At 39.8% G+C, this 15571-nt stretch overlaps 2 protein-coding genes across 3 annotated transcripts in view; one reads left to right on the top strand and one right to left on the bottom strand.

The window, feature by feature from the left end:
• The window catches only part of edaradd (EDAR associated death domain), a 31297-nt gene extending 27351 nt beyond the window's left edge, over window positions 1-3946 (top strand). The window contains exon 6 of the mRNA XM_033025424.1: window positions 2314-3946. Coding sequence (XP_032881315.1) covers window positions 2314-2705 — 392 coding nt within the window. The 3' untranslated portion in view covers window positions 2706-3946. The remainder of the gene's footprint in view (window positions 1-2313) is intronic.
• Window positions 3947-4921: 975 nt separating this feature from the next.
• LOC116975966 (neuroblast differentiation-associated protein AHNAK-like) overlaps window positions 4922-15571 on the bottom strand; it is a 30209-nt gene continuing 19559 nt past the window's right edge. The window contains exons 3-7 of one of the 2 annotated variants that reach the window (XM_033025415.1): window positions 14040-14196; window positions 13738-13895; window positions 13115-13619; window positions 11185-11529; window positions 4922-9531 (exon numbers count right to left, since the gene is read on the bottom strand). In XM_033025415.1, the coding sequence (XP_032881306.1) occupies window positions 5378-9531; window positions 11185-11529; window positions 13115-13619; window positions 13738-13895; window positions 14040-14196 (5319 nt within the window). In that variant the 3' untranslated portion in view covers window positions 4922-5377. Of the gene's footprint in view, window positions 9532-11084; window positions 11530-13114; window positions 13620-13737; window positions 13896-14039; window positions 14197-15571 lie in introns of both variants that reach the window. The other variant, XM_033025416.1, reaches the window with a different exon arrangement.

Raw genomic sequence — 15571 nt, 5'->3', positions numbered from 1 at the left:
ACATGATCAATTGTAATTTAGGTGTATACGGAATCGTACAATGAAAAGCTTTTTTTTGTGTGCTTTCTAATCAAATCAGATAATACGATAAGGAATAAAATCAACCCAAACATAAGGACAAAAGTTAGATTGGAGATAAAAATACCAGAGTGCAGAATATAGGTTCTCAGAATTGTAGTGTATTTCTCAAAACAAGTCAATTGTCCGCAATGAGGAAGGACCGTTCAGAAGTTTGATACTTTGACAAATATTGCACGAAAAGTATACACACAGTTTTGTTTAAACCAGCCATTTATACTGCAGTCTCAGGTTTTTGATCTTTTATTTTTAGGTACTAATCCTTAGGTAGCTTGCATTACTTTTCTGCATCTTTCTCTGGATCGGATATTCGGGGAAACTATCTAGAACCATAGATTGAGTCTTATTCCCTTTATAAATTTGATGAATTATTTCTAGGATTTCTTTGCATGCTGCTGACTATAAGCATAGCTGATGAAACCCCCGCACACTGCTTTTGAGTTGGTACTTTGAGCCACCCGCAAATAAGGCAGCTGGAAGGTGTGTTCTCAGAAAACTGAAGTTCTGGATCTCTGCAGCGATCTTCTCCCTTGAGCAGTGATTCTAGATTCTCACGGGCAATAGCAATGAATACTGATGTTCCTAGAAAACTGGGATCTTTTTATATCTGCTCCCCAAGACCTTTCATTATTCAATTGCCAAAGGTGTGTATACCCTAGCATTGGTAGCACATACAAGGTCACCCACTGATTTAATGCAGTTATCCATACTCCTCTCAATGTCAGACCTCCATGCACCAAATAGAAGCCATGATGAAGTCTTGCGTAACTTGGGGATGATCAACCATGATCACATTGAATGGCTGACTAGAAAGGCCGAATGGCCTACTCCTGCACCCATTGTCTATTGGCCCGAGGCTCTTGAAAGCTAGTAATGTTCATGTTCACGGAAACTTCCAGGATTGCAATTGGTCTACGAAGCATGTGATGCATTTTGGTTTATCGTGGGGTGGGAATAATCAGATCTAGAATTTTGGTTACTATTGTTGCCACTGATGAAACATTCTGACTCATTCATCTTTCTTAACCCATATGAGCATCTACATGCATTCATAGTTCAAGAGATGTCACAAAAAGGTGGATGAGTACTAAAAATGTTGGTCTCGGATTGTTGGATTTGTTTTGGATTGTTTTCTTTGAACATCAGGGGTTGAGGGGAATCCTGATAGAAGAATGTAAAATGATGAGAGGCATAGATGAGGTAGATAGTCAGAACCTTTTTCCCAGGGTGGAATGTCAAGGAACTAAGGGTATGGCTTTAAAGTGGGAGGAGCAATGTTTAAAGAAAATGCGTGGGGTAAGTTCTTTTACACCGCGAGTGATGAGTGCCAGGATCACGCTGCCATGGGTGGTGGTGGAGGCAGATACGATAGTGGCATTTAAGAGGCTTTTAGATAGACACATGTAAATGCAGGGAATGGAGGGATATGGATCATGTGCAGGCAGAGATTAACTTGTCATCATGTTTGGCATAGGCATTGTGGGCCGTAGGTCATGTTCCTGTGCTGTACTGTTCATGTTCTATTATATTTTTACTTTCCGTATGATTGATTTTTGCATTCTTCTCAATCAGTGAAGCTTTGTTCCGATAGTTTTTTGGTGTGTTGCTTCAGAGTATAATAGATGGAAATATATTGAAATATTTTAGAATTATGGGAAGGAGGGCATTTGTCACATCTATTGATGAGATATTGCTGAGGAATATGGGCTAAGGGAAGAAAGGCAGGAACTTGGGAAAAATCCAGACCTGGCAAGCTCTCCATCTAGTCCTGCTGCAATTTCAGGCATATTCAAGGAATATGAGTGCAAGCAGGTTATGCAGGAATTGCAAAGAACACTTGTAAGACAACAATTCAAGCACTGCATATAATTCTGGTCACTGTATTTATTACGAGATAGATGTGATTTTACTGGAATGATTGCTCTATTTTGGAAGATTTAGGAAGGTGTTGCCAGATCTAGTCAATTGTAGCTATGAGGAATGATTGGATAGGCTTGAGCAGAGCGAAAGAAAACTTTGTCCATCTGGTGAATGATATGGATCTGAAATTCACTGCATCAAAGGGTAGTAGTGGCAGAAACCCATCACATTTAAACTTTTAGTGAATGACTATGTGCACACTTTCCAGCAGAGCCTTGGAATGTTATTTCAAATATGGCATTTTCAGTGATAAATGCAATGAAATGTTAAGTGATGAGCAGTTTCTTAAACCTATTCTCCACTTCTCATTTGCAGATGTGAAAGACAGTAATTCATGCACATATTGTTTAGAAACCACATGCAGAAAGTCATTGTTAACTTCAACATGCATCACTCCATCTCCTTGCATTGGTGACATGATGAACGATGAAGATCTGTTGTACACACTGAGGTTAAAGCTGGATCCACTGCACCCAACCATCAAAAACTGGAGGAACTTTGCCAGCAAATGGGGCATGACCTATGACGAACTCTGCTTTTTGGAACAGAAACAGCAAAGTCCAACCTTAGAGTTTTTGCTGAAGAACAGTGACCGAACTGTAGCGCAGCTAATTGACCTGTGCAAGTTTTACAAAAGGGTGGATATTCTGAAAGTGCTGGAAGCGTGGGTAGAGAAAGAGTGGCCTAAACAGTGGCATTCAAAATAAACAAAGTTAAAAGAAGTTCAGAATTTATATTCATAATTTCCTGTTGTCATCATTTTACTTCGGGAAAGTTCCATTTTTTCTTCTGTCATTTTGTGTCAAACACTTAGAGATGGAGCTTAGATGTCTTGGTGTTTACTCTTTACTGTTCAGTGCTAAACATTTAAAGGAAATATATAAAGTAATAGGAAGCAATAGGAAAGCTGAAAGAATTGTGATAATTTGTGTGTCTATTTATTCCTCTGCCTTTCTATTCTATACCTGTTAAAAAATGTAGCTCATTTTAAATTGGAAACATCAGGACAATCCAAACCTACTGAATTTCTGGTAAGACTGAATGTATTTGTTTGTTCGGGTCTTAGAAACTTTAGGAATATTTTTTAATCTTAATAGATTCAAGTATTATTTTTCCAGTTATAACTTTGTTTTGCTGCTTGTTTCAAACTGTAATGTAAAAGACTGGGAGTAAATATTTGCTTGCATTTTGCATCAATGCATAGTGATTTTGGAGTGCATCAAGACAATTCGTTAACACAAAGTTAAAAGCCATCAGAGGGATTCTTGATACATCTACACATTTTACATCTGAATTCACTGAAAGCAGGATGGTTGCGAAGATTCTGTGTACTTGTTGCAAAAAGTATAGCAGAACTCCGTAATGTGTAGTAGCCCTTCAATACTTTCAATTTTCAGTTATCATGAATCACCTGGTTGGTTTAGGAAACATATTGCAACTCATATTTTCAGAAACATTTATGTGAAATCATAAATCAATGAGTTCAGAACAAATGTTGAATAAGAAAGCATTATATTATCCACATAAGAATGTACAGGTAAAGTGCAGTCATCATATTAAAACAGTTACAAAATCAAGCAAATTATCCCAATGCAGAGTTAATATATTCCGATAAATATCCTTGTAACGTGGTTCCTTCAATAAAACAGGAGTCTTTTATGTTAGAATAAAACAATAACATTTAATACATAGGCTTGACTATTCAAGAATCACAATATATTTCAAATTTACATTCAAATTTCAAAGAAACTATTTTATACATTGAATTTGATATTGAAGAATTAAGAAAACCCTGTACAATCCTGGTCTATAAATATATACCTCTATTTTAAGTAAATATCTTTAGCTTATCCCTATGTGTTACTACCTGGTATGAACATTTCCATTACATGTAAGTTTGAAGTGAAGCTTTATTCAAAGATGACAATTAAATATGAGATGCGTATAATTTTGGACTCTTGAGTCATGATAATAAAATAACTTGCAAGATTTTATGAATATGAAAGTTGAAATCAGGTTCCTAGTTTAGAGATGCCACTTTCAAAGAAGATCAGAATTGAGTTGAATGTTTTGCCAATTTAGGGTTTTTTTTACTTTTCCAAATTTTTGTGCTGATACACAAATAAATTGGTAAATGTTAGAATAAAAAAAGACCCTGTAAGAAAGACTGAAAAAGATCTAATCTCCAAAGATAAGGATGGTACAAGGCAATAAAGGTGCTTCCAGAATTTTTAGATAAAGTATTTCTTCAAGTTGTTCAAGAAGGAACTGGAGATGCTGGAAAATCGAAGGTTGACAAAAGTGCTGGAGAAACTTAGCGGGTGCGGCAGCATCTATGGAGCGAAGGAAATAGGCAACCCTTCTTCAGACTGATGTAGGGTGGGGGGGGGGGGGAGAAGAAGGGAAGAGGAGGAGCCAGAGGGCTGAGGGGGAACTGAGAAGGGGAGGAGACAATAAGGGCTACTGGAAATTAGAGAAGTCAATGTTCATGCCGTTGGGGTGTAAACTGCCCAAGCGGAATATGAAGTGCTCCTCCAATTTCCGGTGGTGTTCACTCTGGCCACGGAGGAGGCCCAGGACAGAAAGGTCAGATTCGGAATGGGAGGGGGAGTTGAAGTGCTGAGCCACAGGGAGATCAAGTTGGTTAAAGCGGACCGAGCGGAGGTGATCGGCGAAATGATCGGCAAGCCTACACTTTGTCTCACCGATGTAGATTGTCTACCTTCTATTTCTTCAGGTTGTTAACTTTACATTTAGGTTCATTAAGTAAACATCCTTTCATGTAAGTCCCACACGACAACCCATCAAAAGGCTAGAAATAGAGTTATAGAATTAATCAGCATGGAATGAGATGCCTTGATCTACAGAGTACACACTAATCACAGAACATGCATTTACACCAATCCTACATTAATCCTATTTCTTTTATTCTTGCACATTCCCATCAACTCGCTCACCTACACTCTGGGGAAAATATAAAAGGACCAATCGATCTACCCAACCTACACGTCTTTGGATGTGGGAGGAAACCTGAGCCCCTGGAGGAAACTTGCAAAGTCTACACAGTCAGCAGTGAAGGTCAGGTTTGAACCCGGACTTATTTTTGCAGTGGGGAAGCAGGTCTACTAGCCTCGACAATCTTAAATGTCTTTAAATGTGTATCCATAAAAATATAGTATTCCAGAGTAGCCCAATTTACTGCATTGGGCCAGCCATTTTGAATTTAATATTCTTTTTGTTTTTACTAAATAAGGCCAAATAAAATGTTATTGTAGAAATACACCAATGATTATTTATATTTATTGAGGCTAATTTAGGTGAATTGTATATCTGTTGCTGGAATAAATCATGTCTTAATAGCAGCAAATGCAATTTATCGTCAATCTTTAGACACAGCAAACTCAACCTGTGGGAATAGAGAGTTTGGTTGAAATGTTCCAGGTGATTTTGCTGCCTGAGACTTTGTGAAATCAACTGATCCCTTTGATTTATGATTAAAATTGAATAATTTTGACAACTTGAACTTATTTTTTTTACTCACGGAGGGATCATTGACATTTATGGAACTAGATGTTCTTGGTTGTAAATTGGTATTGTATTTTCCTTGTGCAGTTACATCATCTAGATCAGATGCAGAGGATGATCTTAATTTAAATGTTTCTCTTGAAAAATTATTCTGCATGTTGATATTTTCATCTGTGCTTACTTTTAATTTGGGAGAATACAGTTGAGCAGAAGGATTTGGGGAGTTCACGTCAACACCAACTTCACGAAATCCGCCATTCAGATTTGGAGAACTAACACTGAACTTTGTATCTTTAACACCTATGTTTGCACCCTGCATGTTTCTTTTGTTTAATCCAGACATGTCAATACCTGCACCTCCTTTTATATTTCCTGTTGGTAGATTGAGGTCCACATTTCCCGGAGACACATTAGGAACATCGATCCCAAAGTCAGGGGATTTATAATTCCCCTTAATAGAAGGACCTGCCACATCAACGCTAGGCATTTTTACTGAAGAATTAACACCCAGATCTGGTGTTTTAGGTCCAGACATTCGGATGGATGGCAATTCGACCTTTGGCATTTGAAACTTCGATTTTGGTTCAGAAACACTCAAATGTGGTGCTTTCACATCAATGCTGGGACCTCTGATATCTCCTTGAATGTCAGGACCAGAAAGATCTACCTGCCCATTCGGTAGGTTCAGTCCATTATCAGGTCCTGACAATGGCAATTTATTACCTGGCCAATTTACTCCTGGTAACTTAAACTTCCCTCCTTTAAGTTCTGCTTCTGGCAAATTTGCATCAATTTTTCCCTTTGGAAGTTTCAAATCAACATTTGGAGATTCAAAATTCCCCTTAAGATTTGGAGCAGACACGTCAACACTGGGTGCTTTTACTGAACCATCAAAATCCACACCTGGTCCTTTGGGTCCAGAAAACCCAAATGAAGGCATCGTTAAATTTGGCATTTTGAATTTTCCATTTGCATCAGGCATATTAACACTTGGAGCATTGATGTCCATATTTGGGCCTTTGAGATCGAGACCGGGACCTTTAATATCCCCCTTAATGTCAGGAGCAGAAAAATCTACCTGACCTTTTGGTAGGTTCAATTCTTTTTCAGGACCTGACAATGACAATTTACTACTTGGCCAATTTACTCCTGGTAACTTAAACTTCCCTCCTGTAAGTTCTGTTTCTGGCAAGTTTGCATCAATTTTTCCCTTTGGAAATTTCAAGTCAACATCTGGAGAGTCAAAATTCCCCTTAAGATTTGGAGCTGACACATCAATACCAGGAGTTTTTATTGAGCCATCAAAATCCACATCTGGTCCTTTGGGTCCAGATACTCCAAAGGAGGGCAGATGCAACTTCGGCATTTTCCATTTCCCCTTTGCTTCCGGGAGATCCACTCCTCCATTAAGGTCCATATCAGGAGTCTTTATATCTGCCTTCACATCTGGCACAGACAGATTCAGATCAGGCACTTTTGGTTTATTTCCAGATAGTGAAAAAGCAGGTTTTGTTAATTTTGGGAGCTTAAAATTTCCGTCTGCATCAATGCCATCCACCTTCGGAGCATTTAAGTCAATGTTTGGCCCTTTGAAATCACCTTGTAATTTTGGGGAAGCAAGGTCCACATTTGGTGCTGCTAAGTTTAGGTCCACATCTGGAGCTGAAATCTTTCCTGCAGACATGTTGAGTGAAGGTTTCTTTATGCCTTTGCCTTTCAGTTTTACGTCAGGGACATCAAGGTTCATGTCAGGCATATCGTAATCTGCATTGATTTTGGGCTTTTTAAAATCTATTCCAGCAGTTCCGAATCCCGCTTTAACGTCAGCATCCGGAATTTTAAGATTACCACCAAAGTTCATATCAGGTCCCTTAATTCTAGGAATGTCTAAGTTAGGTTTATTCAATTTTGCATCAAAATCACCTGTCACCACTGGTGCTTTTAAATTCAAGCTGGTGTCTGGAGTTGACAAGTTTGCACTTGGCATGCTAAAGTTAGGCATTGTAAATTTTGGTTTCTTAATTTCTGCACTGGGCATGTTGATATCAAGGTCCCCCTTTGGAATATTTAGGTCAACATTTGGGGGCTCAAAATTCCCTTTAATCTTTGGACCTGACACGTCAATATCGGGGACTTTCACAGAACCATCCAGCCCTGGTGCTTTTGGTCCTGCCAGACCAAAGGAAGGCATATGTAAATTTGGCATTTTGAACCTTGCCTTTGCATCAGGAACATCAATGCTTGGAGCATTGAGGTCAATATTTGGGCCTTTGACATCGAGGCCTGGACCTTTGATGCCCCCCCGGATGTCAGGAGCAGAAAGATCTATCTGACCTTTTGGTAGCTTCAGATCTTTATCAGGACCTGATAATGACAGTTTATTATGTGGCCACTTTACACCTGGCAACTTAAACTTTCCTCCATTAAGTTCTGCATCTGGCAAGTTTGTATCTAATTCTCCTTTTGGAAGTTTCAAATCAATATCTGGAGATTCAAAATTCCCCTTAAGATTTGGGGCTGACACATCAACACCGGGTGCTTTAAATGAACCATCAAAATCCCCATCTGGTCCTTTGGGTCCAAATCCTCCAAAGGAGGGCAGATGTAAGCTTGGCGCTTTCCATTTCCCCTTTGCTTCAGGGAGATCTACTCCTCCGTCAAGGTCCACATCAGGAGACTTTATATCTGCCTTTACATTTGGCACAGACACGTCCAGTTTAGGTTTCTTTCTGTTGAGGGTAAAATTAGGTTTTTTAAATTTTGGGAACTTAAATTTTCCTTCTGCACCACTGCCATCGATCTTTGGAGATTTTATATCAATGTTTGGCCCTTTGAAATCTCCTTGTAATTTTGGGGCAGCGAGATCTACATTTGGAGCTGCTAAGTTTAGGTTCCCATCAGGAACTGAAATCTTTCCTGCGGACATATTGAGTGAAGGTTTCTTTATGCCTTTGCCTTTCAGTTTTACGTCAGGAACATCAAGGTTCATGTCAGGCATATCGTAATCTGCTTTGATTTTGGGCTTTTGAAAACCTATTCCAGCAGATCCAAATCCCGCTTTAAGGTCAGGAGATGAAATATCAGCATCTGGAATTTTAAGATTACCGCCTAAATTCATATCAGGTCCCTTAATTCCAGAAATGTCTAAGTTGGGTTTCTTCAGTTTTGCATCAAAATCGCCTGTCACTGTCGGTGCTTTTAAATTTAGGCTGGTGTCTGGAATGGACATATTTGTGCTTGGCATGTTAAATTTTGGCATTTTAAATTTTGGTTTCTTAATGTCACCATAGGGCATGTTGATATCAAGGTCGCCCTTTGGAAGTTTTATGTCCACATCTGAAGATTCAAAATTTCCTTTAATATTTGGAGCCGACATGTCAATACTAGGGGCTTTCACAGAACCATCAACATTCAGATCAGGGACTTTTGGTCCTGACATACCAAAGGAAGTCATAGGTAAACTTGGCATTTTAAACTTTGTCTTTGCATCAGGAATGCCAACACTCGGAGCATTAAGGTCAACATTTGGTCCTTTGAGACCGAGGCTCGGACCTTTGATATCTCCCGTAAGGTTTGGAGCAGAAAGATCTACGTGACCTTTTGGTAGCTTCAGTCCATTATCAGGACCTGACAATGACAATTTATTGGCAGGCCATTTTACTCCTGGTAACTTAAACTTTCCTCCATTAAGTTCTGCATCTGGCAAGTTTGCATCTAATTCTCCTTTTGGAAGTTTCAAATCAATATCTGGAGATTGAAAATTTCCCTTAATATTTGGACTTGACACATCAACACTGGGTGCTTTTACTGAACCATCAAAATCCACACCTGGTCCTTTGGGCCCAGAAAATCCAAATGAAGGCATCTTTATATTTGGCATTTTTAATGTTCCATTTGCATCAGGCATATTAACTCTTGGAGCATTGATGTCCATATTTGGGCCTTTGAGATCGAGGCTGGGACCTTTGATATCCCCCTTAATGTCAGGAGCAGAAAGATCTATCTGACCTTTTGGTAGGTTCAGATCATTATCCGGACCTGACAACGACAGATTATGACCTGGCCACTTTACCCCTGGTAACTTAAACTTTCCTCCAGTTAGTTCTGCATCTGGCAAGCTTGCATCTATTTTTCCTTTTGGATGTTTTAAGTCAACATTTGGAGATTCAAAATTCCCCTTAAGATTTGGGGCTGACACATCAACACTGGGTGCTTTTAATGAACCATCAAAATCCACATCTGGTCCCTTGGGTCCAGATAATCCAAAGGAGGGCAGATGGAAGTTCGGCATTTTCCATTTCCCTTTTGCTTCAGGGAGATCTACTCCTCCGTCAAGGTCCACATCAGGAGTCTTTATATCTGCCTTTACATTTGGCACAGATACATCCAGTTCAGGCCCTTTTGGTTTATTTCCGGAAAGTGAAAAAGTAGGCTTTTTAAATTTTGGGAACTTAAATTTTCCTTCTGTGTCAATGCCATCCACCTTTGGAGCATTTATGTCAATTTTTGGCCCTTTGAAATCTCCTTGTAATTTTGGGGAAGCAAGGTCCACATTTGGTGCTGACAGGTTGAGGTCCACATCTGGAGCTGAAATCTCTCCTGCAGACATATTGAGTGAAGGTTTCTTTATGCCTTTGCCTTTCAGATTTACCTCAGGAACATCAAGCTTCATGTCAGGCATATCGTAAGCTGCATTAATTTTGGGCTTTTTAAAACCTATTCCAGCAGATCCGAATCCCGCGTTAAGGTCAGGAGATGAAATATCAGCATCCGGAATTTTAAGATTACCGCCAAAGTTCACATCAGGTCCCTTAATTCCAGAAATGTCTAAATTGGGTTTCTTCAGTTTTGCATCAAAATCGCTTGTCACTGTCGGTGCTTTTAAATTCAGGCTTGTGTCTGGAATGGACAAATTTGAACTTGGCTTGCTAAATGTTGGCATTTTAAATTTGGCATCTGGCAAGCTTGCATCTATATCTCCTTTTGGAAGTTTCAAGTCAACATTTGGAGATTCAAAATTCCCCTTAAGATTTGGGGCTGACACATCAACACTGGGTGCTTTTAATGAACCATCAAAATCCACATCTGGTCCCTTGGGTCCAGATAATCCAAAGGAGGGCAGATGGAAGTTCGGCATTTTCCATTTCCCTTTTGCTTCAGGGAGATCTACTCCTCCGTCAAGGTCCACATCAGGAGTCTTTATATCTGCCTTTACATTTGGCACAGATACATCCAGTTCAGGCCCTTTTGGTTTATTTCCGGAAAGTGAAAAAGTAGGCTTTTTAAATTTTGGGAACTTAAATTTTCCTTCTGTGTCAATGCCATCCACCTTTGGAGCATTTATGTCAATTTTTGGCCCTTTGAAATCTCCTTGTAATTTTGGGGAAGCAAGGTCCACATTTGGTGCGGACAGGTTGAGGTCCACATCTGGAGCTGAAATCTTTCCTGCAGACATATTGAGTGAAGGTTTCTTTATGCCTTTGCCTTTCAGATTTACGTCAGGAACATCAAGGTTCATGTCAGGCATATTGTAAGCTGCATTGGCAGATGGCATTTTAAATTTGGCATCTGGCAAGCTTGCATCTATATCTCCTTTTGGAAGTTTTAAGTCAACATTTGGAGATTCAAAATTCCCCTTAAGATCTGGACCTGACACATCAACACCGGGTGCTTTTAATGAACCATCAAATTCCACATCTGGTCCTTTGGGTCCAGATAATCCAAAGGAGGGCATTTTCGGCATTTTCCAATTCCCCGTTGCATCAGGGAGATCTACTCCTCCATTGAGATCCATATCAGGAGTCTTTATATCTGTCTTCACCCCTGGTATAGACAAATCTAGTTCAGGCCCTTTTGGATCATTTCCAGTGAGTGAAAATGCAGGTTTTTTAAATTTCGGGATCCTTATTCCTGCACCAACCTTCGGAGCACTTACATCAATGTTTGAAGTTTGAAAGTTTGGAGCTTCAAGATCTATATTTGGTGACGATAAATTGAGGCCGACATCTGAAATGGAAACATTTTTTTATCATGTTAATGAAGAGCATTTTTAATATTATGGCTTTATTTCGCAGTTAAAACATGTTCTAAACCATTATTTTGCAATTTGCCCACCCATGGTTATTTAAATGACATAATTTCTCTGCTGTATCACCTGCAGCTAAGGATCAGCCATTAGATATTTGTACTGTATCTAATTTGGTGTTCATTTTATCCTGACGTTAAATTTAGAACCTTCAAATTGCACCTTCTGCTGAAAATAACGATTAGGCACAATCTTATTTGTAGGGGAACATTTAATTTTGGAGCTATTTAATATCGGTGTATTTATGCAACGACTAAGATCTTGATGATCATGTTCCCTAAACTGTCTGCTGGATGGTGAAGAATGCAACTTTGTAGAGTAGTTAATCCCTCGCATAATCACATTATATGGGTCCGGAATACTTCCCTTATAAATCATCCCACTAATACAAATTTTTTTAATGGGAAGATGGTATACTGATATTTCATTGTTCGACATCTCAAGTATTAATTGCTACATATACCTTAGGCCCATCTTATCAATAGCTGTTGTGTTTATGACTTTTTACATGCTCTTAAACATTTGAACTCATAAATTAGCTAGTCACTTTCAGTGTGGTATTGAAGTTCTACATGTTCTCTTGATCCTACATTTGAATGGGTAGACAATTTTTACATTCCTGAATTTCTATGTGATTAATAGTTTAGTTTAGTTTAGAGATACAGCGCGGAAACAGGTCCTTTCGGAGCCGATCAACGATCCCCGCACATTAACACTATCCTATACCCATTAGGGACAATTTTTACATTTACCAAGCCAATTAACCTACTTACCTGTACATCTTTGGAGTGTGGGAGTAAACTGAAGATCTCTGAGAAAACCCACGCAGGTCACGGGCAGATCGTACAAACACCGTACAGACAGCACCCGTAGTCGAGATCAAACCCGGGCCTCCTGCGCTGTATTCGCTGTAAGGCAGCAACACTACCGTTGCGCCACCGTGCGCAGATCAGCTATGGTTCAATAAAAGGCTTTGGAATTGATGTATCACGACCAACCATTGAGGGAAAGATTAATTTGGAATCTTAATGTTAACTGGTAATTAGCTTCGGCCATAATGCCAAGCTGAATTTCAGAATTTACCTCCATTCCCTGATACCGTAGTTAAGTTTCTTGGTGATACAAATGAATTTTTTTTTAAATATTGACTATTCCAAATCAACAATTTCAATCTAAAAGTCTAAATTATATTCTGCGTCTTTCTTTGTTCTTTTGTAGTAATACATTAATTATAATATAATACATTAAGAAATAATGTTTGGAAGATTACCATCCAAATCCACATAAGGTCTTTTATTGCTGAATAGCGCTTTAAGAAGGTGTCTTCAATGTAACTAGATTTAAGATGTACAACCAGCCTTCCTGAATGTATTGTCTATTTGGTTACGGTGACTCATGGCAAATTTCTTAGCAATTATTTTGCTATTATTCCTTCATTACATGAATTTAATACAAGATAGGAGTGTTAGGATATGTATTGTTATTTTTGAGAAAATTCATTGTTACCTTTGACATTAGGTGCTTTAAAGTTCAGGTTTGTGTCCAATGCTGAAACATTTGGTCCATGTAAATCGGGTGATGACATTTGAAACTTTGGTGCATGTAGTTCTGCGCTTGGCAGATTGCCATCAAAACCCCCTTTCGGAGATGTAGACTCAATCCCAGATAAATGTGCTGATGGCATTTCAAAACCTGCACCTTTGAAGTCCATGCCTGGCATCTTAATGGCCCCTCTTGGTGATTCAACATTCGGTGTTGAAGCTTTAACATCAGGCATTTGTATTTTACCATGTGGACCATTGATATCAAAACTAGGGGTGTTCAAACCAATAGTTGGCGAAGCCTTTAGGTTCGTGTCAAATTCAGAAGAAATCTTGGGACTCCTTCCATCAATTGAAGGTGCCATTCCATTAACAATCAGACTACGTGCTTCCAGACTTGGTTTTGCTAGTTTAAGATGGGGCTTGATCTTGCTGTTGTACAACTTTAAGTAAGTTTGATCATTGCTTCCCTGAAAGGACAGAAAGTCATTTTAATGTAAATACAGAACTTTGAATTGTTAAAGGATGTAAATAATTTGTTCCTCAACTGAGAATATGTATAAATTAAAAGTAAATAAGAATCTTTACCATGTAAGAACGTTTGTATCCATAAGCTGGAGTTCTGAGTTCATCGTTTGTATTCAATTTTAGACTTGTTTTGTATGGTTCTGTATATTTCAATATTTCGCCAACCTCTTTACTGTTTAGATTGTCAAAATGTATTGTTACTGCATTTAGTTGATCACCTACAAAACAATAATGGTACATTTTGGTTAAATATATTGGAGTGATATTACCATGTACTAAATTTCTTTAAATAACAAAGTCTTGAAATATATTTCAAGGTGGAAACTGGAGCACCCGGATTATATATAATTAAGAACAATCACCTTTCTTCAGGGTGCCAACTCTTGCAACAGGGGAGTCTTGCTGTATGTCTTTAATGATAACCCTTCCACCAGGTGAATCAGTCAGGGTAAGTTCATCAGAGAGCGCTGTTTCACTGCTGGGGAGAACCACCGTCGTGTCTCTGTGCATGCTGAAATTCTAGTTTAAAAAAGGAAATATGGATGTAAGTGCCTGCAATGATCCTTTTAAAGTGAAACCATTCATCCATTCATCTTAAGAAAAATTATATATTTTTTGCAGTTCAAAAGGGAAAGAATCCCTCTCTCCCACCACCCACTCACACTTCAAATCTCACTTCGGTGTGAATGATTTGGAGTGCAGGGATGAGAAGGGGAAAATTATATACAAAATGCATACTCCTTTACCTATTCACATTACCTGTGCCTCTAGAAATAATACTTCTATTCGGACATCTCATTCTGTTTAACTTGCGAATTTGATATCAATGTTTTCAATGCCTCCTAAATGGCAACTGGATTCCTGACTCCCTGAACCATATACTATATTCCGTGAAGATAGGCTCTTCCATCTCTATACCAACGATCTCCATGCGATCTATCAACGATCCTCATGCCCTTCAATTTCTATATCAGCGATCTGCCACGCACGACCTCGCGCCACTACGGACACGCAGATGACCTGGCCCTCCTGCATTCGGACAGGAGTTGGTCAATCGTGGAGGATGTGCTCTCAGCGGATATGGAAATTGTCGCGAGCTACCTTAAGACCTGGAGACTAAAACTGTGTGTGGCAAAAACCACCACAACAGCCTTTCACCTGAACAACAAGGAAGCTCAACGCCAGCTAACCGTCACCCTCAATGGGTCACCCCTACCCTATAACCCATTTCCTACATCCTCGGGGTGAAACTAGATCGGCAGCTGACCTACAAGCAACACCTTGAAGCTCTCCGTGCTAAAGTCTCGACGCGGAACATCATCCTGCGTTGCTTGGCTGGATCGTCATGGGGCGCCAGGACATCTACTCTCCGAACCAATGCTCTTGCACTCGTGTACAGCGCCGCTGAGTACACCGCCCCAGCATGGTGCCGCTGCGCTCATTTTAGCAAGCTAGACACCATCCTCAACAACACCATGTGGATCATCACCGGCTGCCTGCACCCTACCCTGATGTATCTTCTGCCGGTGCTCGCAGGTATCGCACCCGCCAAGCTTCGCAGAAAATACTTCACCCACAGGCTGGTGTGCAAAGCCCCATCGGACACCAAACATCCTTTGCACCACCTTGCCCTGAACCACTGCAACTGGGACCTTAATGCCTGTCATCTTGTCGCCCCTTCTCCCGTCACGCAGTGACCCTCTGTGGCTCCGGTTTCAACACTAGGAGCTTGGAGAACCAGCTGCGAACAGACTTCACGACCTCCGCAATTCACTGTTGCACCGAACACCACAACCCCACCCAACTCGGACCTGCCCCGTAAAGAGTGGGTCGTCCTGAACCAGCTCCGTACAGGGGTCGGCCGGTTCAACGCCAACATGCATCGCTGGGGGCT

This window comes from Amblyraja radiata, chromosome 8 (assembly GCF_010909765.2).
Source record: "Amblyraja radiata isolate CabotCenter1 chromosome 8, sAmbRad1.1.pri, whole genome shotgun sequence".
NCBI lineage: Eukaryota > Metazoa > Chordata > Chondrichthyes > Rajiformes > Rajidae > Amblyraja > Amblyraja radiata.
This window is presented reverse-complemented; position numbering and strand designations above follow the sequence as displayed.